This window comes from Sceloporus occidentalis, unplaced genomic scaffold (genome assembly GCF_023333645.1).
Source record: "Sceloporus occidentalis isolate IW3139 unplaced genomic scaffold, rSceOcc1.0.p SCAF_3, whole genome shotgun sequence".
Lineage (NCBI taxonomy): Eukaryota > Metazoa > Chordata > Lepidosauria > Squamata > Phrynosomatidae > Sceloporus > Sceloporus occidentalis.
The window spans coordinates 68,642,906-68,670,822 of record NW_028316983.1 but is presented as its reverse complement, the minus strand read 5'-3'; the positions used below and the strand labels follow the sequence as shown (position 1 = coordinate 68,670,822).

The 27,917-nt window shown below is 41.5% G+C and overlaps 1 protein-coding gene across 2 annotated transcripts in view; it reads right to left on the bottom strand.

Annotated features, from left to right (window-relative positions):
• KCNC4 (potassium voltage-gated channel subfamily C member 4) overlaps positions 1 to 27,917 on the bottom strand; it is an 85,969-nt gene that overhangs the window by 41,669 nt on the left and 16,383 nt on the right. For both annotated transcript variants that reach the window (XM_089514876.1, XM_089514875.1), the window contains exons 2-3: positions 26,141 to 27,083; positions 20,607 to 20,792 (exon numbers count right to left, since the gene is read on the bottom strand). In XM_089514876.1, the coding sequence (XP_089371002.1) occupies positions 20,607 to 20,792; positions 26,141 to 27,083 (1,129 nt within the window). The remainder of the gene's footprint in view (positions 1 to 20,606; positions 20,793 to 26,140; positions 27,084 to 27,917) is intronic.

Genomic DNA, 27,917 nt, shown 5'->3' with positions numbered 1-27,917 from the left:
CACCGCCATGCCCAAGCCCCATTACATTAAATGGGGCTTGGGCATACACGTTATTCACCTTACACGGGGGAGGGGATCCAGAACGGATCCCCAACATAAGGCAAGGGACCATTGTATTTTGCTTCTCTACTCTATCTTTTGAGCAAGGATATCTGCATAACCTTAAATATGAAGGCTGTATATACATGTAGTTGAACAAATATTTTATTTGTGCACTGCTTCTTTTGGCCAAGGATCTCATCACAATCCTTACTACAAAGGCCACACTCCACATTGCAAAAGCATTAGACTAAATCATGAAATACTAATCTGCCACTAGATGCAGTCACAACAAGGCAAATGAAGCCTCTACACTTGGAAACAATGCAACTGTGATTGCTGGCTGTTGGGAAACACAGTGCAACATAGCTTTTATTAATAAAGCTAGCATACTGTTGGAAATGAAATACTATACCTGGATGGACCAGGAACCAGTCTGTCAATTCTTGTATTTCCATTTTGTTCCACTTGGGGACACATGCCCCTCCCTCAATTGCATATGGGTATGCAGGCGAAACAGACACAGATGCAGTGCTGATCTCTCACTGCAGGGCTGGGGAGGCTGCAGCCCTCCAGACATTTTTGAAAGTCAATTTCCATCAGCCCTACTTAGTCATGCAATGGCGAGGGATTGTGGGAATAATAGTTCATTAAGATCTGGAGGGTCACAGGCTCTACTCCCCTGCAGATAGGAAAGACTCCTAAACCTGGATCTGCTTAATTCACCTAAGGGTGAACACTCTTAGAATCAGAGTTGGAAGAAACCTCAAGAGCCAACCAGTCCAACCCCTGCCATGCAGTAATACACAATCAAAGCACCACTGACAGCCTCTCTTAAAAAACCTCCAAAGAAGGAGACTCTACCACACTTGGAGAGAGTGTGTTCCATTGTCAAACAGCTCTTACTGTCAGAAAGTTCCTCCTTATGTTAAACTGGAATCTCTTTTCCTGTAGCTTGAATCCATTGCTCCAAGTTCTATTCTCTGGAGCAGCAGAAAACAAGCTTGCACCATCTTCAATATGGCATCCTTTAAAATATCTAAACAGAGCTATCATATCACCTCTTAACATTCTCTTCTCCAGGATAAACATCTCCAGCTCCCTATGTTGCTGCTCATGGGGCATGGTTTCCAGATCTTTCATCATTTTGGTTGCCCTCCTGTGGACACATGCCAGCTTGTCAACATCCTTTTTGAATTGTGGTGTCCACAACTGGACTCTTGTTTTTCACACAACTATTATTTTTCAGCAGTTCGGGCAGTGCTCTCTCAAACTTGGAGAACCAATGAATTTGCAGTCAGAAATTCTCCACTGTCACTACTGATGTCAACAGGGGAAAGGTCACACCACATATTCGAAAAATGGAAAGGGTCACAGAAAGATCCAGGCAAAAGATCATTGTATTGCTGGAAGATATGGCCCAGAAAGAGAGCTAAAGCTTTTGTTACTCTCTTGCCAAGTAGAGGAAAAGAGGAACACCGTTAGCCTGGAGTTCATGTATTTGTTTACACTTTCATAAGGCAGTACCCTAACTACTGCTCTGAGCCACAGTATGTGTATGTTGATTCTTGATTTTGTTGGAAAGGATATCCTTATTTTGTAAATATGAAAAACAACAGTTCCACTCCAGGTACATGGAATGGTATTCTACTGTTACTCTAGACATGTAATCCAACAATCATTAATATAAATCAAATAGGACAATAGTTGAGTTAATAGGAAAGGCTCCCTCCTATAGGGAGGGATAAACACACATCAGACTGTCCCCTCCTCTGAATCCATACATATAAACTTATCTGGTTTCTTCCTTGCATAGCCCAGCTTTTGATGCATTTGGAAGTTTCTTGTTTTATGTAGAAATAATTCTGAAGCAAAGGATACATGAATATATTAACCACTACAGCTACAATGTTTCGCTTGTTAAGGGCTGACATTGTTTTCCTAGGTTTGCTCTTCTGGGAATGAAACTAGCCACTTGAAATATTTGCAGTTTATTGGTTGCCGGCAGCTGCATCCTGTTTCCAGGAGTGGGCTAGGTGGAGATCAGTAGTAGCACATGGGTAAGGGGTAGGGTTGCCATACCTGAGGACCTCCAAACCGGGGAAAATGTAGGGCAAGGTTTTAAAATGTAGGACTTTTTTTTTTTTAATTTCCTAGCCAGGAAATTAAAAAAAAAAAAGGTCCTACATTTTTAAACCTTGTCCTCCTTCCCGGCTTGGGAGGAAGCCTCGGCCTCCTCTCAGGCCAGGAAGGGGCGCGGGGGCCGCCCGTCATCGCAGCCATCGCCGTGGTGGCAAGCGGCCTCCTCCTCCTCCCAGGCCCCAGCCAGGCCTTGGAGGACTCTGCGATTGCGGAGCCACCTCCAAGGCCTGGCTTGGGCCTGGGAGGGAGCGTCTCCACGGCTGGAGCTCCGACCGTGGAGAGTGCTCCTAGGCCTCAGCGAGGCCTTGGAGGCCCCCGCGGCGCGCACAGGGGCGGAGGTGGCCACGGGTGGTGCCATCCCGGTTTTGGCGCCAAACCGGACTGGGACCAGGTCGGCACTGCCCAAAGCAGGATTGTCCCGCCTACAGGTGGGATATGGCATCCCTAGTAAGGGGGCAGTTGTTCCCCTGAGACTAGATCTTTATTGTTGTTGTTGTGTGCCTTAAAATTGTTTCCAATTTATAGTGATCCTAAGGCGGACCTATCACAAGGTTTTCTTGGCAAGTTTCTTCAGAAAGGGTTTGCCATTGCCATCCTCTGAGGCCAAAAGAGTGTGGTTTTCCCAGGGTACCCCAGTGGAGTTCCATGGCCAAGCTAAATTCAGAGGCAGCAAAACGTTGTGCTCATCCAATAGCCTGCATGAAGTTTTGAAGTAGCAGGTTCTGCAGAGCATGTTCAACTAATATCCTGTCTGCTACCCTTCCTGGCAGCCTCAGCAACACTTTTCGAAATGGAAATGCTTCCTGTATCTTTTTTCTGTTCCCCCTTTTTAAATACTTTCCTCTTTTGCATTGGACCACCCTGGAACTAAGAGAACACAAAGATCGCTGCAGACTGGAAAGAGAATGGTGAAGAGACCATTCCTGGACATGCCACTTTTTCTGTGGCTAAGCATAGCATAGTGGTTTGAGCATTGGACTATGACTTTGGAAATTAGTATTCAATTCCCTGCTTGGCCATGAAACCCACTGGGTTACCTTGGGCAAGCCACATGCTCTCAGCCTCAGGGGAAGGCAATGGCAAACTGTGTCTGAACAAATCTTGCCAAGAAAATCCCATGAGGGTTTGCCTTAGGGTCCCATAAGTTGGAAACAACTTGAAGTCACACAACAACAGCAACAACAGCTTGTCTTTTCCTATGGCTAAGTTGCTCAGTATTTAGAATTCTCAGCTCAGCCTGTTTATTCAGGCAACTAGTTCTCTCATGCTAGGAAAACCGTTGTAGGTTAAAGCTATCAAAAGCGTAGGAGCTCTGCCAGAAAAAGAAGCAATTTATGGTGGGAGTCACAGTAAAACTGAGCCATATGAAAGAGTGTAATATATGACAAGGAACCTGCAAGTGACATACGCAAGTATTACGTCCAAAGTACACCTACATAGGTCATTTTATTTAATTCAAAAACATAGCCGTGTTTAGTCTGGGTTAGTCGTGGGTTCTCATGGACTGTCTAGTTTTTTTAATAGCTCAGCATGCTGAATTGTCAGAACAAACAAATATCATTGCCAGATTTCCAGAAAATTAGTGTTTGGATTTAAATAAAAAAAAAATGAAGTAGAAGAGTTAGCCATAGCCATCCCTGCCTGTTCCTTCCTTGGGCCTTTTTCCGGCTCTCTCGCTCGTGTAGACCAGCCACATAGACCTACTGTTTGTGGTGCTGCTGTATTTGGGAAACATCATATACAAAGGGGGAAAGAGGGCAGAAACAATGACAGCCTTCTACTTAATCAGCAAATCTGATGGTGAACACTAATTAGCCAGATCATCCTCTGGCAGTAGCAACCTGACAAACCCAATTCTTGATCATGTGCATCTTCTTCTGCATTCACATAATCAGTGCATTTACATGGAAGTAAAAGGCATGGGTTTCAGCAGAAATTACTTCAAATAAACAGGTTGCACATTACAGTCTTGACCAAAAGATAATGGCAGGGAAAAGGAGACAGAGGCTTTAACTCTGATGTTTTTGCCATTTCCATTTTATTCCATTTCATGAAAAAGTCTCCTTAAGTTAAAAATATTTTCTCAATAAGTGTAATTGAAAAGACACTTTCTAGGAAACAGTCTGCAAGGAAAATATACGGATATTACCAATGTATTGTACTGTACATTTTACATGCTTAGGAAATAAAGGGGAGGCAGAGAGCCCACTGAGTCTTCAATAGTATGGGGGCCTTCTGTTAAGCATCTGTATCTCTTTCCCTAATTCTGATTTTGTTCTCACAGCAGCAAAGCTATTAGTCATGCTTTATATATCCAGTTGCATAATGTCAAGTCTAAAAATTGCATAGCAGAGCTACATGTCAGTTCTAATAAGCACTGTCTCAAACAATATTGTCCTTCCTCATTAATAAGACTTGGTCCACTGTGGATTTTCCATGTCAAATAGCAACAGGATTATCCATAGCTCAAGTCTGAACCAGACTCAGTCCCTAGCTGTCTTAATGCCACAGTGTAAACATACAGCAGAATCCATTTGGCTCTATATAGTCCAATCATTGCTTCTAGACCTACCTCAATACTCCATCCTGTCACCTGGAGCTAAAGTCATAGTTTAATAATAAAAATATTGAGCATACTTGATTCTTTCCTGATTTCCCAGCTATCTTGCTGTATGAAAACAAGGACATTTTTAAAAAAAGCACAGCAGTTGCAGTAATGAAGGAGAGAGCTCACTAGAGTAATTTGATTTGACCTCCTGCCTTCCAAAAAGCACAGCTGTCTAAGTAATGAATAAGCTTGTTCCAGACAAACTATACCAAAGTCCTAAGGACAGGTGCAGACACTATATTTTACCCTTGACCACCATATTAATTGCAGCTTACCTGTGGGGAACCAGAAACCTGACTTCCAACAGTATCTCTGCAAGAGACATAGGAAATAGCTGTAGCTCAGGCCCACACATTAGAGCCAGAGTGTTCCAGTGGATTGCAGACCAAGCTTCAAATCCCCGCTCAGCCTTGTAAACCCACTGGGTGACTTTGGACAAGTCACCCTCTCTCAGACTCAGAGGAAGGCAAGGGCAAGCCTCATCTGAACAAATCCTGCCAAGAAAACCCCGTAGTAAGGTCTGTCAGGGATCTGAAGGGTTAAAACACAGCACACAGGGAAATGATTGATGTGTGTGTGTTTGGCCATGAGCATTCAGCAGAGTGGCAAGGCTGATCAGCACAGCTGAAGCTCATTGGCTCAAGGACACTTCAGTGCCCAAGTGCACGTAGCCATGGATGATGAAACCATGTGTCTGGATTGCACAGGAGACACATGACATGGCTACACACCTGAACTCACTGGGTTTGGGAGACCACATGGTCTGGAGACTATATAAGCCCAGGGGTTGCAAGGGTGTGGTGTGGGTTTGTAGAAGGAGTTGGATTGGTATAGTTTGGAGTTTTAGAGATCTAGTTTTGTATAATAGCACTGTGAATAAAGAGCACTTTAGGAGACTTAGTTTCTCTGGTGGTTTATCAGAAGAAGCTACAGCATCGGTTTGCTGTGTGTCCCTGGAGGTTCCTGCATTGCTGCAGTTCCTGGAAGACATCCAGTTGCTGTCATCCCAACTTGGACTTTGGAGCCACGCTTCGGCTTCTGGAAATTTGCCAGCTCTGCTCCAAGGGTCTGATTTAACCCCAGGACTCGTTTGAGTTGCTGACAGTGGTTGTTGGACCCCAGCAGTTGCGCTGACAAGGTCACCATAAGTCAGAAATGGCTTGAAGACACACAACAAGAAGGCCCACACAACATCTGGCTACCAAACCAATGGAGCTGGTTGTCCCCAACAATGCCTGAATAAAGTTTCTGCTTTTGTTTTCTTGCTTGCTTGGCATTGCAAGAGCAAGACTTTTAAAGCACCTGATAGCAGTGGAAATGGGTGGCATAGGCATCAATGGGGTGGTGGATCTACTCTGGGTTTTAGTCTAAACTTAGATTGAGCTATTCAAGAAACTGTTTTTTGGATAGAGTCAAGCACCCTTGACAGCTCTTTTAAAGTTTAGATTAAAATCTAGAACAATTCACCAAACCACCAACACCAGACATCAGTCTCCACTACTTGGTAAGCCAAAATACATGGTTGAAGCATTGTGTTCAATTAAAGTAAAGCATAGTTGGACTATAGCTCTCAGAATCCCTGTTGGCTGGAGGATCTTAGAGTGCCAGTCCAAACAACTAACTTTGCAAAGACCTGGCTTTGGGGGGAGTTTTCAGCTGTGCAACAGTGCTCTAGAGTAATGTAACTGGCAAATCTAGAAATTTCAGTTCTCAGGGACAGGAACCTGTCTTGTTGTTCATGCTGTGCTATAATATTCTACATACATAGGTAGAACTTTATAAGAATAAAAGGTTTCTCCACAGCGAATGCCACGAAAGTGTGAAGTGAGCAAGCTATTAAGAACCAACTCATCAGCTTGCTTAAAAACTAGCATTCAAGGCACAGACAAGTTAGGTAGGCAAAGCAAGTGGGTGAGAATGAGTGAGTGCATGTGCATCATCTTACCTAGCTTCTTCCTGGTTGCTCTCACTGCAAATGAGGACTTCAAAATCTTTGGGTAAATAGTATCTATTACCTGCTGGCTTTTAAGATCCTACCCTACTGCATAGTACGTTGCTGTTACTGTGTGCCTATCATGGGGTTTTCTTGGGAAGATTTGTTCAAAGAAGATTTGCTATTGCCTTCCCCTAAAGCTGAGAGCATGGTACATGCCCAAGGTCACCCAGTGGGTTTCATGGCCAAGTGGGGAATTGAACCCTAGTCTCCAGTGTCACAGTCCAACACTGAAACTACTATGCACATATAGTATAGTGTGATATGAGGCCGCCCACCTCAGCGGGACAGCCTGGTTGCCGCCTGGGGGAACCCCTGTGCAGGTGGAAGTCTGGGGCTTTTGCGGGCTACATCCACCCAACTAAGGACACTTGCATTAACATGTGTTAAAGGGTTGTAGGGTTGGCAGAAGTCAGCAGCTGCCTTCGGTGGCAGTTGCATAGGTCTTGGATCTGGTGGGCATGGTTTCCAGGGGTGCGTAGCGCTGGATCGGGAGTCCAATTAGGACACGGGGGTGTTGTGAGCAATGCGGTGTTGCCAGTGCGGGGGCAACATCAATACAGTGTTCCCCATTGACAAGGGATAGAGATGCGATGATGCACATATGCAGAGATGCGATCAATCGCATAAGCGATTACCGGAACAGATGGGTGTTAACCAGTCAATCCCTTGCCATCCCAAAGCTTGGCCGAGACCAAGCACTTTGATTCATCCATTTAGTATGGGGCTGATGGATGACAGATCCAGACCTCATGCATCTGAGCCAACCCTATGTGTTTTGGTTTATTTGTTGTTGTGTTAATAGAGTTGTGGCCTTTTACCTCCAATGAGCGGTTTGCGTATCTTTTCCGCGGCAGCTTCCCTCTGAGGCAAATACTATCATACAGTATAATAGAGACCATGCAGCAGCTTCCTGAGCTGTAAACCAAAGCTGATTTCAAGCAACCACTTAAATGCCGTCTTTCTTCCAATAACTGCTAAGAGGTAACAGTAAAAGAAGCTTGCAAGACTGATGGGAAGCCTACAGAAGCTACATTGGCCCACAAGGCAGAGGTTCCATATCTTGGACCATATAATAGTTTACGGCACTTGCTTAATCTTCTGGCAGCAATATGCTTCTCCTCTCTATAGGTTTCTGTCACACTGGGCAAATACAAAAGTCTACATTTTTGAAATGATATAGAAATAGATTTCCAGTAGGCTTTTCAGAAAAGAGCACATTCCCATTTCTTTAGAGAGCTATTTTCTCAACAGGCAGAGAAAGGGAGATCAAGATATTCTAACCAGTGCCATCACTAGGTGGTGCGGACAGCATCAGGTGACATCCTAAGGTGGGGGTGCTCCCCAAACTTTTGCTCCCCAAACATCTCCCTGCTTTGGGCAGAAATGGACTGTGGCGTTCACCTGTGTCTCTTCAAAACCCTGAAGCGATAGTATGAGTGGAGTGAGGCTTAGTGGGAGGTAAAAGGTAAAGGTATTCCCCTTTGACAAGGTTGTCAAATTGTGTCCAACTGTAGGGGGAAGTGCTCATCTGTTACTAAGATGAAAAGCCAGTGTTGTCATAGACAACTCTGTGATCATATGGCCAGTATGACTGCAGAGAACACTGTTACCTTCCCAGCAAAGTGATACTTATTTATCTACTTGCACTTTGACATGCTTCCGAACTACTAGCTTGGCACAAGCTGGGATTAGTGGTGGGAGTTCACTTGGTCACATGCTTGGGCCTCAAATTGCCAAACTGTCAATCTTGCAGTTGTGACAGTCAGCATCTTAACCACTGAGTCACCATGTCCTGTGCATGATCAAGTGAATTGTAATGCAAAACAACTAAAATCATTTAAAAAGTAAATAAATCCTTCTATATTTTATAAAAAATTGGAGGAGATTATCAGAACACCTCTTAAAAACATGATGAATGATATACAAATAAATGGTATGCCGGATTCATGGAAGGATGCATATATAACGCTTATACTGAAGGATGGAAAACCCAAAGATGATATGAACAACTTTAGACCTATTTCTCTAACAAACACAGACTACAAAATATATCCCAAAATTATTGCTGAAAGGCTGAAGATAATATTATCTAATCACATTCATAGAGATCAATGTGGAGTCCTTCCAGGCCGACACGGCAAAGATAATCTGAGGATCGTGTTGAATATAATTGAACATTACGAGCGGAATAACGATAGGAAGTTAGCAATACTCTTGGTAGATGAAGAAAAAGCTTTCAACAGGATCAACTGGAATTTCCTTCTGGAGACTTTGCAATGGATGAACCGGGGGGAGAAAATAACTAAGTGGATATCGACAATCTACGTAGAACAAAAAGCTCAATTACTGATCAATAGTGAGAGAACTCATTATTGCGGGACCAGGCAGGGATGCCCCCTGTCTCCCCTACTTTTTGTTGTTGCATTTGAAGTTCTATTAAATAATATTAGAGCTAACCCCGATATAAGAGGGGTGAAAGTTAAAAATCAAACCTATAAACTTAGGGCTTTTGCCGACAATTTAATTTGCTTTTTGGATGACCCATTAAAAGAAATTGGTGTCCTGAACTTCACTCTGCATGAATTTGCTGAATTGTCTGGTTTGAAAATTAATTTAGGTAAAACCTCCCTTATTACTAAAAATATAAATAAGGGTGAGAAACTGGAACTGAGCAAAATCTCTGGATATGATGTTGTGAAGAAAGCAAAATACTTGGGAATCTACCTTTCAAATAGAAATATAGATCTATTCCAAAACAATTATGGTGTGCTCTGGAAGGAAGTTAAAAAAGATATGGAATCATGGTCTAAACTTTATCTTTCATTTTATGGTCGGATTTCTATCATCAAGATGAATATTCTTCCACGCTTCTTATATCTATTCCAAAATATTCCGATCTTGTTGAGTTTGAAGTGTATTGAAAAGTGGCAGAAAGAACTCTCTAAATTTCTGTGGTGTGGTAAACGAGCGAGAGTTAAATGGAAACTGTTAACTGCAGATTGTGACAAAGGAGGTTGTGCGCTCCCCAATTTTAAGCTGTATTATTTTCCCTCCTGTCTGTGTTGGTTAGAAGATTGGTTTATGCTTGATAATAGTAGATTATTATCCTTGGAATGTAACGACCTTAGGTATGGCATCCACGCATATTTGTGGTATGATAAAGTAAAAGACCATAAAGAGTTCGAACATCACTTTATTAGAAAAGCATGATTTTGTGTTTGGAAAAAAGTCAAATCCCTTTTTTACAGACAAATTCCTTTTTGGGTCTCCCCCCAGGAGGCTCTGCATAAAAGGACTATTGGTTATAACATGAATTGGCTAAGATACAGGGATTTAATCTATTGGAAGAGAAATGCTATAGCATCATTAAAAACAAGAGAACAACTTGAAAAGGATAATTTCAAAGTAGATTGGTATCTTTACTTTCAGTTGACAGAAAGATATAGATTGGACTGTAAAAACCTGGGAATTTCTAGAGAAAGGAATGAATTAGATATGATCATAGAAAAAAAGGAAGTAAGCATCTGTCTAATTACTACAAAATCTTAAAGGTGAGAGATCTAGAAGATGAATATATCAGACATACTATGATACAGTGGGCGCAGGATATAGGTGAGCCAATAGATATTGAACTTTGGGAACAATCATGGAAGGATACCAAGAAATTTACTTTATGTCAAAACTACAAAGAAAACTATACATAAATGTTCTTCAGATGGCACATGACACCGGTTAAAAAAAATAAGATCTATAAAGCAAGAAATGGTAAATGTTGGAAGTGCGAGAGATTGAAGGGCACTTACTTTCATGCATGGTGGGAATGCGATAAAGCTGTTCTGTTTTGGGAAAGAATCCAGAGATTAATGGTACATATTTTGAAGGTTGACATTCCCTTAGATCCGTGTTTATTTCTGTTGAACATGGTAGCGGTACTGGATGCTAAACACACTCAAAAATATTCACATATTATACTGTATATGGTAACTCTGGCCAGAATCCTGTACACTCAGTACTGGAAAAATCCACTTATACCCCCAGAAGAGGAGTGGTTGGTTAAATTAAATGAAACAAGGACACTAGATAATCTAACAGCTAGCTTAAAAGATATTAACACGGATACAATTCAGAAAGAATGGGAATGTATAGAATTGTAATATGAATAGGATGACTTGATTTGTGAGTGGATAACCTTCATCACTTTTTTATCTCATTTAAAGGCATCTGAGTAAGAGTTTCTTTGTTTATAAAGATTTAAGATGACCACAAAATGATATGATTTAAAGGTATTTTTTTTGTTCTTTTGTTCTAATGTGAAATAGTATAAATATAGAACTTGCAGTCGCTAGGACCTATGTTGCTGAAAGACCATAGAATAAGATAAAGATACATATATTTATTTACTGGTCAGAGGTTTAGTTGTCAGCAGATAATTAGAGGGTAACAAATTAAGTGAAGTACGCAAAGTGCTATAAGGTCTAATGGAAGTGTACTAGCTTATCTATTATTAGCAATGATTCAGTATTCATGTTGTGATGTTTTTATGTATATATATTTGTCTATATTTTTATTGTTATTATTGTATTATTACTGTTTTTGTATGATATTGTAGTGTGTTTACAACGTACTTTTTTGTAGTATTTCAATAAAAAATTTTAAAAAATAAAAAAAATAAAAAGTAAATAAATCAATGGTGCAACTTCACCTTTTACCCCTCGTCATTTTGCATGTGTGTGTACAGAGGTGCTGAGCTCTTTTTGGCCCACTGAATAAAAGAGCCTTGCCTTATTGCACGAGAAAACAAAACTGAAAGACAGCTGAAGATTAGGGGCTTTCTCCAAGTCTTACCCCCAGTAAGGGAACTGAAGCACTATGATATCATAGGGAAAGCCATGAAGAAAGCCACTACTCTCAGGCTCTGTTTTGACTTTGTTTTCTCTTGCGATAAAGCTCTTATACTGTACTTTCAAAAGATTGAAATCTGGCAAGAGACTCTGGACCTGCAGGGTTGACAATAGTTTTTTAAGTACCAACATTCCCTTTTCTACATAAGCATTAAGCTTACAAAAGCCAAGCCCTCTTTTGCATCTGGTTACCCTTTCAGGCTGCAGTCTCACATATGTGTAGCTGGGAGTGAGCTCAGCTGAATTAAATGGGACTTACTTTTAAATAGGCATGCACAGCATTGCTAGGCCAGTCCCTGAAATACAAGTTAGCAATAGCAAGTACATTTCTATACCACTTATCAGTGCACTTAAACACTCCCTAAGCAGTTTACAAAGTGTAAGCTAATTGTCCCCAACAATCTGGGTACTCATTTTAGCGACCTCGGAAGGATGCAAGCCTGAGTTGAGCTTGAACCCTTTTGCTGGTATTGAACTCACATCCTAATGGTTTGCGAGCGAGTGGCTGCAGTACAAGCATTTAACCACTACACCACCAGAGCTCTTTTTATGGCTTCCAACTTACAAAATTAGCATTATTCCACACTGGGGGTTCTACATCTAAACCTGTTATAGATGGTGATATCCTTTTCAGACACTAAACTGACAATAATGATAGCTAAGTATTACGGCTTTAGTAGCACTCTAATGAGCTGAAGCCTATTTTGTTTCTTCTGACTGAATTGAGTGTACAGTTTTAAGTGTATTTATTGCATGACTCACTAAGTACTGAGGATGGCAAGCTTAATAGGTGAATGAACACACTTAATTAGACAAATTGCACAAGTGCAAAGTGTGTCCCTGTGGAACAAATGCCTGACAAAACTGCTGGATGTAAACAGCAGATTATTCACTGGAACAAGGCAGAGTTCATTCACAGCTACTAAAGCACAAGGTTTACAAACTGATGAAAGACTTGGCATTTTACCTTTCTCCTTTTTCAAATTTTATGAACAGCAAGCTGTACCATATCTGAGAATTATTTTTCACTTGACGTTCAAATCCAGAAAGCAGAACCCAAGGGACCTTCCAGTCCAGAACTTCTAGCCATCTGAATTTGTTCTCTAGATGGAGGGCCATTAACCACTTATCATAATAAGATGCTAACATTTTTTCAGCTTACAGCCCTAACAACATTATTATTATTTAGTAGTAAGTCCTATTCAGGACTGCCAGATTCTTGTCCAGAAATGGCTCCTAACTTCAAGGCTGTGGTCCTGTGCATACTTAAAATGTGCATATTTTAAGTCATGTAAGACCAATTGAACACAGTAGGACTTAATATCATGTAAATGTGCACTGAATCAGGTTGCCTATGCTTTAAGGCAACTTGTTGTCCTCCAGATGTTATTGGGTTGTGACTCCCATCAGCCTGAGCCAGCACAACCAATGGCCCATAGTGGGGGGATCTGTAGACCACCATTATCTGGAGGGATACTGGTTACCCAACACTTTTCTCTAAGGCCATTTGTCTTCAATAGATGGGTGAAACCCTTCACCCACACTATATTCTGTAGTAAGTTGGGTTACATAAGGATGAACAGTACTACTACCACTGCAATTTTATTTCTGTCTGTCTTTGTTGATAGAATGGAGGAAGTAGAAAAAGGAAGTGGAGGATTAGGAGAGAGTAGGAAAGGCAGAGGCAGAGAATCACAGGCATGCATGGTAAAAAATCAGGGTTCCTGATCTAATCAATGCGTTAAGACCTTGCTCCATTCTTTTTCCTATAAAGTTTGGAGCAGATGTAGAGTTTTGCTGGTAATAACAAGTGGGAGAGAAAGGTGGGCAAGTGGCAGAACTTGGAAGAATTATTTTTTTGGACTACAGCTCCTATAATTCTTCAGCCAGCATTGCCAGTAGCTAGTGGAAACTAGTAATCGTAATGCAAAATACAACTTTTTCAAGATCTGGCAAGAGGACCACTAAGGTGGAGAAAGAGATGATCTAACATGATGAGGGATGGGTAATCTCATTTTTTTTTAGTAATCCCATTTAAAGCTCTACATACCATCAACAGAAATTAATAAGCAGTAATAATTTTGTGCCAATGGCAGGGGCTAACTGATAGTGTTATTCGTTTAGCTGTAGTAAGCTAAACAAATTCAATTTATTGTGAAAGCTTTTATGTAGACATCACTTTTAAGCAGACAGCTGGTGACATCATTACATCTGAACAAGCTCTTAGCAACAGGCTACATCTACACTGCAGAATTAATGCAACTTGACACTGCTTCATCTGCTGTGGCAAAATGCTACAGAATTCTGTGATTTGTAGTTTTGTGAGATATTTTGACTTCTCTCTCAGAGGGCTCTGGTGCCACAACAAATTACAAATCTCAGGACATCATAGGATGGAGCTATGACAGGTAAGTGGTGTCGAATTGCATTCATTCTCCACTGTGGCAGCAGCCACAGTTACAGTATTTTGATACCACTTGTTTGTCATGACTCCATCCTATGGAACCCAGGGGTTTATAATTTGGTGAAGTACTTGGAATTCTAATTCAGGGACAGTGAAGGGGAGTACACTATAGATATCTAGGGAATAGGACTTTATCAAACTAAAAATTACAGCATTCTGTATTACAGAAAAATTATACAGGTATCAAATTTCTATAACTGTGTCATATAGACACACTTATCTGTTACTGCACTATTTCCATTATGTAGTCTGGATCTTGCCATGGATAACGTAGAGACATCCATGTACATCTACCTCCTACCCTCCTGAAAAAGAAAGCATCACTCCTGTAAATACTGGTATGATAGTTATACTGTATTGCCGTGTGTGTATATATGTGCCTTTAAGTCTCCTGTCTACTTTTGACAACCTTATGAATTTAATGGAGCTTTCTTAGGCAAGGAATATTCAGAGGTGGTTTTGCCAGCTCCTTCCTCTTAAATATAGCCTACAGCACCAGGTATTCACTGGCACTCTCTCCTCCAATCCCCCTGTTTAGCTTCCAAGATCAGACAAGATTTGTTGCCTTTAGGGTATTTAGGCCCTGTTATACTGTCACAGTTATAAATATCTTTATATTTTTCTCACTCCTTCCTGTATCAGGAAAGAATGAATGAAACTCAGGGACAAGGTACAGGGAGAAGTAGCACACAACCCCAAACTGCTGTTGAAAAAACCATAAAGAGAAATTGATAATAGATAAATAATTGTGAGATAGCTGTTATTCATTATATTTATTGTTCTAATTGCTATTAGAGCAGTTAAGCTAGGCAGGCAGCTATTCCAGCAAAGCCCACTGATGCTGACTGGTGTCACCTAAAATGGTTAAAAACAGGTTTGTTTGTTGCCAAGGAACTATTTGGAGGCATTTTATAGTGAGATCAGTGCCACCAGAAGGCAGCTGTTGTCTTTCTTTTGTATCATGATACATCAGCGATGCAGTATTCTCTATGTCCTCACACTCAGACACACACATTTACACAGACATAAAGGGATGAATTAAATACTGGAAAACATGCACAAGAAGCAAGTTGCCTTGTCTTATGATCTTTGGTTCTCTTCTACAGCTATGCCTGTGTATTCAGACATAAGAAAATAAGAACAAAAGAAGACCCATGGTGAATCAGACAAAAACTCTAACTCACCCAACATTCTGTTCACCACAGTAACATAGATCATTAAGCTTCAGTTTCAGATTGTGAGAACCAATAAAGATTTGATGCTATTAATAGCTGTGCATGAGATAAATGGGAGAAGCTGCACTTGATATAATACCCAGTTCTGTATAACTATTAGAAAACTAGGAGTCATATCATGGATTGTTGCCCAGGTTCACTTATTTACTCTTAACTTATATTTAATTGTACCAGATGCCCACTTTACTCTCAAGCATGGTTTTCTGCATTATGTTGTAGAATGAATTGTACAAACTGGCACATTCAATATACACTTGTCCATGTATGACTCAGACACAGTTTGCTCATCTGCATTTTAAATATGGATAATATATAAATCCACTCGAGTTCATATTCAGATTCTTTCTAAATGATCAGCAGTGGAAGGAGGAAGCCTATTACAAAGAAGTAATAGAAGCATGCAGGACGTGAACAGTCTGTTCAAAATATTCTTAGTCTCCACCTTGACCTCTCAGTCCAAACATTACTGTACCCATGTTTGGCAGATGGCACCATATTACTTACAGAAAATAAGAAAGACTTGGAACCAATGTTAAAGACAGGCAAGGAAAAAAGTGCAAAAACAGGGTTACAGTTGGGCATAAAAAAACCCTAAAACAATAGACACAGATGATTTACAGAACTTTAAAGTAGATAATGAAGACATCAAAATAGTCAAAGACTTTCTATACTATACTTAGTCATAAATAAAAATGGAGACTGTATTCAAGAAACTATACTTCTACTCAACCATAAATAAAAATGGACACTGTAGTCAAGAAATCAGAAGAAGCCTGATTTAGAAGGCAGCTGTGAAGGAACTAAATAATATCCGCAAGTGCAAAGGTGTATCATTGAATAAAAATGCCAGCATCATCATGCTGAAGTATTTCTTATTTCTATGTATGGTTGTGAAAGGTGGACAGTGAAGAAAGCTGACAGGAAAAGAATAATCATATTTGAAATATGGTGCAGAAGGTGAGTTCTACAGCTATCACGGATTGCCAGAATGACCAATAAATGGGTTCCATAGCAAATCAAGCCTGAATTCTCCCTAGAGGCTACAATGACTAGACTGAGGCTATTGTACTTTGTCCATATCATGAGGTGAGATGATGTATTAGAAAACATGATAAATGCTTTGTAAAGTGGGAGGCAGTAAGAAAAGAGGAAACAGACATTACAGGTAGATAGAATCAATAAAGGAAGCTACAGTACTGAGCCTGCAGGATCTGGACAGGGCTGTTGATGACAGTTTATCTTGGGAGGTCTCTTATTCATGTGGTCACCATAAGTCAAAGCTGACTTGACAGCACCTAACAACAATATCTGTCACCATGGAAGTGCCTCTTGTCAGTTTTCTTTATTCTTGACACAAGCACTGGAGTACTTTATCAGAGATGTCTAGAAATACACGCTTGACCATGCCTCTTGACCAGCTGGACAATGACATGATTATTATAAATATATTAAGCAAAGCTTTGAAAGGTTACTTTTGGCACTAGGCACATTGGCTGTCGAATGTTGAGAGTTGTAGTACAAAAAGTAACATTTCTAAGCTCTTAGAATGAGACTGCCTAATGCACATATTATTGCATTATCTTTTGCCATTTCACCATTCAAAACTAGGTCACCTGAGAAGTAACTGAGAACAGTCTGCAGAATTACAGTATAGGATGACCTCCCATTCAAGACTCTTTCTCGCAGCCTCTTATAAGGCCAACAGTCATTCTACTTTTTCCATCTCAGTTTTCTATCTCACTTTGGCCTTGAAGAAATTATTGAATCTGAAGATTTTAAATTCCTATAAAAATAACGTTGATACACCATGCATGCACTAAAGTCCCCCATACATGCCTTTAGATCCTGTTCTTATGGATCAAATAAGGTTAACAATGCTAGGGACTACAGATCCCTAGACTGCTACAACCAATGGTTATTCTATCTGGAAAACTTTAGGAATAGTAGTGCAAAAAAAAAAAAAAAAAAAAAAAAAAAAAAAAAGTAACTCTGCCAGGCTCAGCATCAGATCTAAGCAGCTACAGCTTGCTTTTCAGTTCTAAACAGAAAGGGGCATAGAGCCAGCAGATGTGTTCATGATAATGACTAAGTCCTATTTGGTCATGTTTTCCCAATCATCTCTCTAAAAGTTTTCTGCCTCATGGCCTCTGGCCGCTACTGTGATGAAAACCTATAAACTTACCCAGCTTAGTTACTATGAGCTTTTAGAAAAATCATTTTTCACTATTCTTCTTCTCTGCATTCTGATCTAAATCAGAGCTTAACTGCACTAAATTAAAAAGATATTAGCAGGAATAAGGGATATGAATTAGAAAAAATATACTTGAAAGAAAGGATGAGAAGGAATGGGGGTTGGGGGTGGGAAGGAGTTTGAACAAAGGCTGGCAGCCAAAATGACAAGACAGGATGAAGGTAGCAAGGGCATTACTAGGGGGTGCGGGAGTGCAAACCACATTGGGTGACATCTCAAGGGGGTGACACCCATTCAGGCCCTCCACTGACTGTGTGCGTGGGGTGCTGTGCTGTGCCGCTGTCACCCAGCAGGCCCTTGAAGGTCTGGTGGGGCTGCTGGCTGGCAGGGAATGGGAGGTGCTGTCAGTGGCACCAACGACCTCTCCCCTTCCTGTCATCATTGCCTCCTTTCCCACCGTGCTGGCTGCTGAGCAGCAGGAGCAGATCGCTGCAGCCCCCCACAATGGGTGGAGGGCCTGAGTAGGTATCATCCCTCTAAGGTGTCATCCAGTTCTCATCTAAGGGAGCCAATGCAGTGGAAAAGAAAGCCCATTCTGGCCTCTCCACAACTATGACTCTCCATTGAGGGAACAAAGGCAGTGGAGAAGAAGGGGCAGGACCATACCCATTTGAGCTTCTCTACTACCATGGCTCTCTCTGTCGAGGGAGCCACAACAGTAGAGAAGCCTGAATGAGAAACCCTGCCCTCCCTTCTATTCTCTCCCACTGCCTTGCTTCCCTGGCTGGTCACCCCCCAGCAATCCTTTCTGGATGTGGTCAGGTGGCAGCCAGGTAAGCGAGGCAGCAGGAGGGGAAGGAGGGCAGGGTAGGCCACCACTGCTGCCCACCAGCCCTTTCCAGGCCTGGGCAGGTGGCCAAATGTGGGCAGGTGGGCAAGGCAGCAAGAACAGAAGGAGAGAGGGAGGGCTGTCCACTGACCGCCCCCCCAAGCAGCTCCTTCTGAGCAACCATACTGGGTGACACCAACCCTAGTAATGTCACTAGAAAGAAGTAACTAATACAAAAACCCAGGGCTTGGGAAACTGTAGCCCCGTCTCAGATGCTGCTGGACTCTGTACTAGATGACTTTACTCATTCTTTTGTATCTGCTGCTAATAACTCATATAGATCTTATGTACTGCTCAGATTTTTAATTTGCTTCCAGGGATTTTAAAAAATGTGACTGTTTTTACTCTATTTAGCAGGTGTTAACTTTTTTTTAATGTGTCAAAATCCTCTGTGTCCCTTTTTCCTTTGTCATTGCTTGACATTAAAATTGTGTGTGTGTGTGTGTGTGTGCGTGTGTGTGCATGCGCGTGCACCCACCATCAAGTCATCCTATGGTGACTCCATAAATTTCACAAGGTTTTCCTAGGCAAAGAATAGTCAAGCCATATCCACATGGGCCAAATAACATATCTTCCCCCATTCCTCACTGCGATCAATCCAGATGATGCAAGGCCTGATCTCCAATTCTTGTGCAAACTATTTGGACGATGTATGCCCATTCAACACTGAACTTGATGTATACCCTTAACAAAGATTTTAAAAACTCACCTTTTGCTCTGGAGCCCTTCAGAGCCACTCAGGGCAGCTGTTTACAATGTGTCCCACCCCCCACCACTGTTGCTGGTGAAGTCACTCCTGAGATTAGAACAAGGTTGCCAGCAACACTTTCTTTTACCTCAGAGGGAGTGATGTGTGCCAGCGGTGGCAGGGGACATTGCACAGCAGGACACGTGTACAATCAGCTGTCTTGCATTGTTCTGGAGTGGCAAGGTAACAGGGGGACTGTGGAGCTGCTCCTGGAATATTCTGGCCTGTGCAGACATGGCCTCAGAGGTGGTTTTTGCCAGTTCCTCCTCTAAAATATAGACTACAGCACCTGATATTCATTGGCATTCTCCCATCCAGGTACTAGCCTGATCTGACCCTGTTTAGCTTCCAAATCAGACAGGATCTGGTGCCTTTAGGGTACTTAGGCCCACTGATTAAAATAATACTGGGTGATATATGTTTTCACTGATTTATCCATGATGTTCATTTCACAAACCTTTAATCTAGTTATCTCTTTTTCTAGTCATTCTGACAGCTTGCCTACAGGATGGGGTCAGCCTGACTTCTCTTTTCTATTGAGTTTTAAGGTACATAAAACCAGAATGAGGAGACGTTACTTTTCTGTTTGTTTTGTTACACCCATAATCCCTTAGCCAGATTCTGGGCACTGCAATGAAAAATGTTAACTTTTCCAAGCTGAGAGTAAAAGTAAGTAGCATTGATATAGTACGAGAACACTACAAATGAGCACAACTGGGTTGCAAGCCAGACAATGGAATTTATCACATGGGAAGCGAAGTGCCTAAATCCCATGCAAAAATGGGATTTAAAACCAGGAAAAATCCCACAAAAGCAGGATCATATTCACACTCATGAGGGGCACTGAGCATTAATGTGAAAATAAACCTCACAGAAAGTGGAAAAATCAGCCTTTTTTTTTTTTTTACTTTTGGGAGAATCCCTGCTTGCTTTTGATCAGCAAGCCAAGACATTTTTTATTTAAGAAGTCATTTAGTATGTAATTCATATCAGAGTGGTTTTTATGGAACATGTGGGTTTTAATTATGCTTTTAACATCTGTGTATTTTAATGTGATTTTATATTGTGTGTAGATAATCTTGATTGTTTTGAATTTTACTGAGATTTTTAAATGCTTTTATCTGTGAGCTGCCTTGGGTCCCTCAGGGGAGAAAGGCAGCATACAAATGCAATAAATAAATAGAAAAATTATATAATTGTTCCCTGGGTCCCAGGCTGACCACCTCACCATAGACATAAAAAGAGCAGGGACAACCAGTTAAAAATAGGAGTATTTCCTTCCCTGTTCTATTTGTTTTACATGGGAGAATCCTGCCTCACAAATATCTCTTGTTTGCTTTATCTACAACCTTCCCTCCATCCCCTGGCACACATTTCACGGTCTCCTTCATACCTTTCTGGATGCCACCATCAGCAGTGTAAGAGAAATCTCCAGTGCTCAGCAGAAAGCAGGTGGCTGCTTTCTTGTTTTTGTCCCTGGTACTGGAGCTCCTCATGGGCTGCTCTTCTTCATGTGGTGACGAAAGAGGTTGCTCTTCATCAGACAGCACCACGTTGGCATCACCATTCTGCTTGGTATCTTGGGAAAGAAAGGAGGGGGGGAAATCAGTATTTGAGACAAGAGAAAACCAGACCTCCTTGCTGCTTGCTTTCCTAGAACATACTGGAACATGTTGGCACAGTTAAGTTTCTATTCCTGCCCAAAGAACCTTGACGCTACGCCAGTGTGTGAGGCCACTGTATATCACTGTGCCCAACTGGGGAGCTTTCATTGCTTGGCTCTTTTTCTACTGACCTCCCCTGCTTTGTTGGATGACAAACTCTGTCCAGAAGAGAAATGAAGTGGCAATGAATTTGAGGGAAATGTTTCCTTTCCTAGAAGATGTTAGCCACATGTTTATTTAACAGTATTGATTGATATTATTAACATTACCAAATACATTCTGTACAGTAAAAAAGAACTTCCCCAGATGTTAGCCTTTGCTTTGCTGTCATGACTGCTTCAGGGATCTCAAGGAGCATAACAGTTACGTAGCATTTTGCTTCAGGGAGCAGTTTAACAGCTTCCCCCGGGATTTACTTGCCTGTCTTTTGAAGGATATGTGAAGCCACAAATACAAGAAGTTTCTTTTGTATCAACAAGCACTTGTTGAAAAGGCATTGAAGAGTTTCCTGGGAGAATATGTTGCCTAACAGTGAACAAAAGTTGTAAAGAGGTAGCAGTGTAACTCATTGAATGACTTTGGGCAAGTCACATGCTCTCAGCCTTAGGGGATGGCAATCGCAAACCTCTCCTGAACCAGTCTTGGCAAGAAACCCCCATGATAGGTTCACCTTAGAGTCACCATAAGACAGAAATGACTAGAAGGCACACAACAACAACAAGCAGTGCAGAGGGGGGAAACTGTCTTTTGACACTAGGGTAGCAGTTATGTATGATGGCTACAGAAACTAGGCCCTAGGTTGCAAATCATTCATATACCTTTGCAGAACCTGGGAAAATTACCTGTTCTGACTAGTTCCCCCAATCTGGCAGCCATACAATGGCTAGGGGATTCTGGGAGCTGGACTCCAAAAAAAAAAGTAAATTCTTCTGAGCTCTGTATCTTTAAATTGTTCATTGTTGTGGGAGGCAACACAGCTGCTCTTGTACTGAGTTCCAGCAGTTTAAGCCATCTGGGAATTTGGCCACAATCCTGGAATATCATCTTTTTGTCTGGGGATCTGCATTCAGCTCATTCACCATTACAGCAAAGTGAACCTACTAAATGCTGAACATTACATAAAAGAGAGTGTACCATGTCTTTCAGTCCTATGATACACACTTATTTAAAAAGAAGCTTACAGAAAATGTAAGCAGAAGCATCAAGTGTCAAGACTTTGGTGATGCCTTTATATCATTTTTGCAGAAACTGGAGTTTTCTGTATCAGCTACTTGATATTTGAGCACCAAAGGCCACAGATCACAGTAGATAGACAAATAAAATGCCATTTTGTAACATGCCAGTCATACTATTCCAGTATGGACACATCTGTGCTAGACTAGATCTTTCTGTTTTTCCAGTGCATTAATTATCTCATAGCATTGCCTCAGTCCATGTCTGAAGAAAATAATGCTAGTGAACTGGTCAACTGTGTGTGTATGTTCCTCCAAGTCACCTCTCAACTTGGGCAACCTTGTGGATTTCCTAGGGTTTTCTTTGGCAAGGAATCTGAGGTTGTTTTGTCAGCTCCTTCCTCTGAAATATAGCCAACAGCACTATCATGGAGATAGGTTCTTAGATTCCTTGCAGCAGATTTCATCAAAAAGGACAGTCAGTGTCAGTTATACTTGCTGCATCCTATTTACTCCACCTTTCTACTGATAATACAGCTAGTGTACAACCAAGTTCCCTCTTTTGGGTGGAAAAGTTGATCACTTGACAATGGCTGCAATTAGCCTGCTATTGAGCCTATTTGCCTGAAAGCTTAATTGGCCTAGTAACATGAGGAATAATAATAACATTTATTATGATCATGATTACCACCACCAACACCAGACTATGATCATCATCTTGTAAGCAGATATTACTGAGGGCAAGCTAAGGACTTCTTGAACTTGCAACTTTTTCTTTTTCTGTACTTTATACAATCCAAATCAGGAGAGAAGGCATTCAAGTTAAGTCTTCAGCTGATGCATAGTGTGCCAATCCCATTGTTTTAATGCTCTCTGTATTACAGATGCAAATACATCCATACACACAAACACACCCTCCCACACACACACACACACACACTAGTCTCTTCAGGAGTCATTTACCAGAAAGCTCTTCAATAAAAGTCTTGCCTGTCTTCCTGCAGAAACAGAGAAAGTGCAATCTCTCTACCCCTTTAAAGCCTGCTGTACACTTAGGCTTCCTATGAAAGTCCCAAAGCACTTCCCACTGCTAGCCAGGAGTCTGCAATAAGAAACCCAGGAGAGCCCCAGCCCTGGGCAGCAACTATAAAGCTAGCTTAACAACTGCCAACTGCTGAAACAGACAAACAAACAAACAAAGGCACAGCAGGAACCAAGAATAAATTACCTGCATCAATTAATTCCACCTTTCATGCTTCACACAGGCACACACATACTATGATGTATAATTAGCACAATTTGGAAACCATGTTTGCAATCAGTTGCTACTTGTAATTAATTCCATTCCCAGTATTAAAGGTATAAATACACCACATGACAGTTACAACTCAACAAGGTAAAACGTCAGTCCTTTTGTAGTGCAACTGTAACTTTTAGTTACTTTTACCATTACAGTGAGGTAGCCTCACTAAATAAGAGTGGAAGAGTACCACATGCTTCAAGTGCTGGATCATCTGAGATCTGATACTTGTTGCTGTATGCCTTCGAGTCATTTCCAACTGATGGCGACCCTAAGGCAAACCTATAGGAGTTTTCTTGGCAATATTTGTTCAGAGGTTTGGCACTGTCATCCCCTGAGGCTGAGAGCATGTGACTTGCCCAAGGTCACCCGGTGAGTTTCATGGGCAAGCGAGGAATCGAACCCCGATCTCCAAAGTCATGGGATCTCACACAACTGAATCGATGATCTTTCCAAAAATGTTACTGGATCTTTCTATGAAGCAAGCAAGTAAAAAAACCTGTTGTAATCATGATGGTTAACTACTGAGGATGTCTTTGGGATATAATTGTAACTAATTGGTTTTGAAAAGTTACTTTCCAAACTCTGATAATTAGGGACTAAATTTGGGGTGCCAAATACCCTCAGATACTTTCTGGTGCAGAAAGGTTCAAATGATGAATCATTGCACAGGAGGAAGGCCCATTATCCATATAGTCTAGGTATGGCCAGAACTTGGAAAAGTTACTTGATTACTATATTATATACAGTGCTGTGTAAATTTAGAGCACTACAGAAATAAACTTTAATAACAACAGCAACCTCCCAGAATATAGCAACCAGCCGTATCATAGAATCATAGAATCAAAGAGTTGGAAGAGACCACAAGGGCCATCCAGTCCAACCCCCTGCCAAAGCATCCCCGACAGATGGCCATCCAGTCTCTGTTGAAAGACATCTTAGGAAGGAGACTCCACCAGACTCAGAGGGAGTGTGTTCCACTGTCGAACAGCCCTTACTGTCAGGAAGTTCCTGCTAATGTTGAGGTGGATTCTCTTTTCCTGTAGCTTACATCCATTGCTCCAGGTCCTAGTCTCTGGAGCAGCAGAAAACAAGCTAGCTTCCTGCTCAATGTGACATCCCTTCAAGTATTTAAACAGGGCTATCATATCACCTCTTACCCTTCTCTACTCTAGGCTAAACATCCCCAGCTCCTTAATTCGTTCCTCATAGTACATGGTTTCCAGACCCTTCACCATTTTAGTTGCCCTCCTTTGGACACACTCCAGTTTCTCCACATCCTTTTTAAATTGTGGTGCCCAGAACTAGACACAATATTCCAGGTGGGACCTGACCAGAGCAGAATACAGTGGCACTATTACTTCTCTTGATCTAGACACTATACTTCTATTGATGCAGCCTAGAATCTCATTGGTCTTGTTAGCTGCCGCATCGCACTGTTGACTCATGTTCAATTTGTGGTCTACTTGGACTCCTAGATCCCTTTCACATGTAGTCTCGTTCAGCCAGGTGTCACCCATCCTATATCTGTGCATTTCATTTTTCCACCCTAAGTGCAGTACCTTTCAAAATGTTGAAATTCATTTTGTTAGCTTTGGCCCAGCTTTCTAATCTATTAAGGTCATTTTGAATTTTGATCCTGCCCTCTGGGGTATTAGCTACTCCTCCTAGTTTGGTGTCATCTGCAAATTTGATAAGTATGCCCCCAATTCTGTCATCCAAGTCATTGATAATGATGTTGAATAGCACTGGGCCCAGGACAGAACCCTGTGGGGCCCCAATGGTCACTTCTCTCCAGGATGAAAAGGAGCCATTGTTGAGCATCCTTTGGGTTAGGCCAGTCAACCAGTTACAAATCCATGCAACAGTTACTTTGTCAAGCCCATATTTTACTAGCTTGTTTGCAAGAAATGTCGTGGGGAACCATGTCAAAGGCCTTCCTGAAATCAAGATATGCTATATCCACAGCATTGCCTTCATCTACCAAACCGGTAATTTTATCAAAAAAAGAGAGATTAGATTTGTTTGGCATGACTTGTTTCTCTGAAACCCATGTTGACATTTTGTGATTATGGAATTGCCTTCTAGATTTTCACAGACTCTCTGTTTAATGATCTGCTCTAGAATCTTTCCTGGTTTTGATGTCAGACTAACTGGACGATAATAATTGGGATCCTCCTTTTCCCCCTTTTTGAAGATACCTCTCCTGTTCTCCAGGAGTTCTCAAAGATTATTGCCAATGGCTCTGTATTACATTACTGGCCAGAGGATCTGGAGCTGTATTCCATTGCTGGTTTGAGTCAATTTTTATTACTATCAATCTGCTGTTCCAGGACTAGAACATAAATCAATGGATTCAAATTACAAGAGAAGGGATTCTGCAAAAACATTAGAAAGAACTTCTTGATTGTAAGAGCTATTTGACAGTGGAACATATTGCCTTAGAGAATGGTTGCCTCTCCTTCTCTGGAGGTCTACAGAGGTTAGAATGCCATCTTTCTGTCATGACATCTTTCTGAAGTGCCCTACATGGCAGGAGGGGGGGTGAACTAGATGGTCCTTGTGCCCCTTTCAACTATATTATCATGGCAGCAGTGATCTAAAGGTGGGATTAAGCTTGAAAACTTTACTGTCTTGGAATATAGCTCTCAGAATCTCCCACTCAGAGTGAGATACATGCGATAGAAAATTTACCTTTGAGTCTCCATAAGGTATAGTTTAACTGCACCGAGATACCTACCACCATTTCTCCTGCTCAGATTTTGCTGAGCCCAGAGTCTTAATATCTCACCTGATCTTTTTCTCTCCACCATCCCTGCTGCTGTTGCTGATGCCAAGGGGATGTTAAAACTCTTAATACTGTTGCGGGGGGAATTGTCATCTGACTTGCAGTATGTTGGAGAGTCAAGTAGAGCTGGGCGAGGTATATGCTTCTTCTTCTTCTTTGGGAGCTTCTGCTTAGCCATGGCCAAGGAGTAATACATTCCAAAGTTGTTGACAATTACTGGGACAGGCATAGCGATGGTGAGGACTCCAGCCAGAGCACAAAGTGCTCCCACCAGCATTCCTGACCAGGTTTTGGGGTACATATCACCATATCCCAGTGTTGTCATAGTCACCACTGCCCACCAGAATCCAATAGGAATATTCTTAAAGTGGGTATGCTCACTACCACTTGGGTCAGATGGCTTGGCACCAATCCTTTCAGCATAATAGATCATGGTGGCAAAGATCAAAACTCCCAGAGCCAGGAAGATGATGAGAAGGAGAAACTCATTGGTACTGGCCCGGAGTGTATGGCCCAGCACCCGAAGGCCCACAAAATGGCGGGTCAACTTGAAGATCCGGAGGATCCGGACAAAGCGGACTACCCTCAGGAAACCCAGCACATCCCGTGCGGCCTTGGATGACAGGCCACTGAGACCCACCTCTAAATAGAAGGGCAAGATGGCTACAAAGTCAATGATATTAAGAAGGTTTTTAACAAAGACCAATTTATCTGGGCAACAAACAATGCGCACAAGAAACTCCAGAGTGAACCACAGGACACAGACTCCCTCAATGTAAGTGAGAATAGGCTCTGTCTCCATCTTTTGCGCCACAATGATCCGTGTTGTGTTGCCATCCACCACCATCTCAGTTGTATTCACAGTGATGATAAAGGCTTCATGTGTCTCCAAGCAAAATGTGGTGATGGACACCAGAATGAAAAAAAGTGAGGCAAAAGCAATTACCTGGAGGGGAAGAGGGGAAAAGCTCAGTGGTTAAAATGAATAGGCCATGGGAGACGAAAAACAATCTAAAAAAGAGATGTGACAAGCTTTGAAATACACTTTCTTTCTCCCTCTTTTTCATCTGCCTTTATTAATCACTACAAAGAAGACAGAATTAAAATGCACGCTTGATTTGAACTGGGATGAGATATAGCTCTGATCAAAAGACTTGTTTGGTATTGTCATTTACACATATTATATGAGTATTTTCGTCTCCTTTCTTGGTTCACTGTGGGCCATCAGTGTATAATACAAAATGACTTCCCTGGAAGGATTCTACTTTTCATGATTACATCATGGCCCAAGTTTCTTATCACGCTACATGTGTTAATTGGCTTACCAAGTGCCACGATGTTTGTGCTATCAGCAACAATTTGGTGAAAGGCCAGCATTAATAATGCATTTATCACTGTCAATATTTTCTACTTTTAATTTTCCTCTTACCTTGCTGTATATAATCCAATCCTGCAAGTGGATTTGCCAAGCATTTCATGCATCTGATGAAATATGCTACAGTCCATAAATGCTCAAGCTACAGTAAACACTTTCATCTGTAAAGTGCCAAGGACTCCTTTTTGTGTTTACTGCAATAGGTGGATATAGTTGCCCGTTTGGGAAATGTTGTTATGGGGGATTTTTTAAATTGGGAATGTTTAATTCCAACCACACACATTTATCACTGTCAACACTTTCTACTTTTAATTTTCCTCACATCCTGAACCAGTATAGACAAATGAAGTGGTAGCTATGTTGACTATAATTCAAATCAATAATTGTGGTGAGACCTTTATTAGG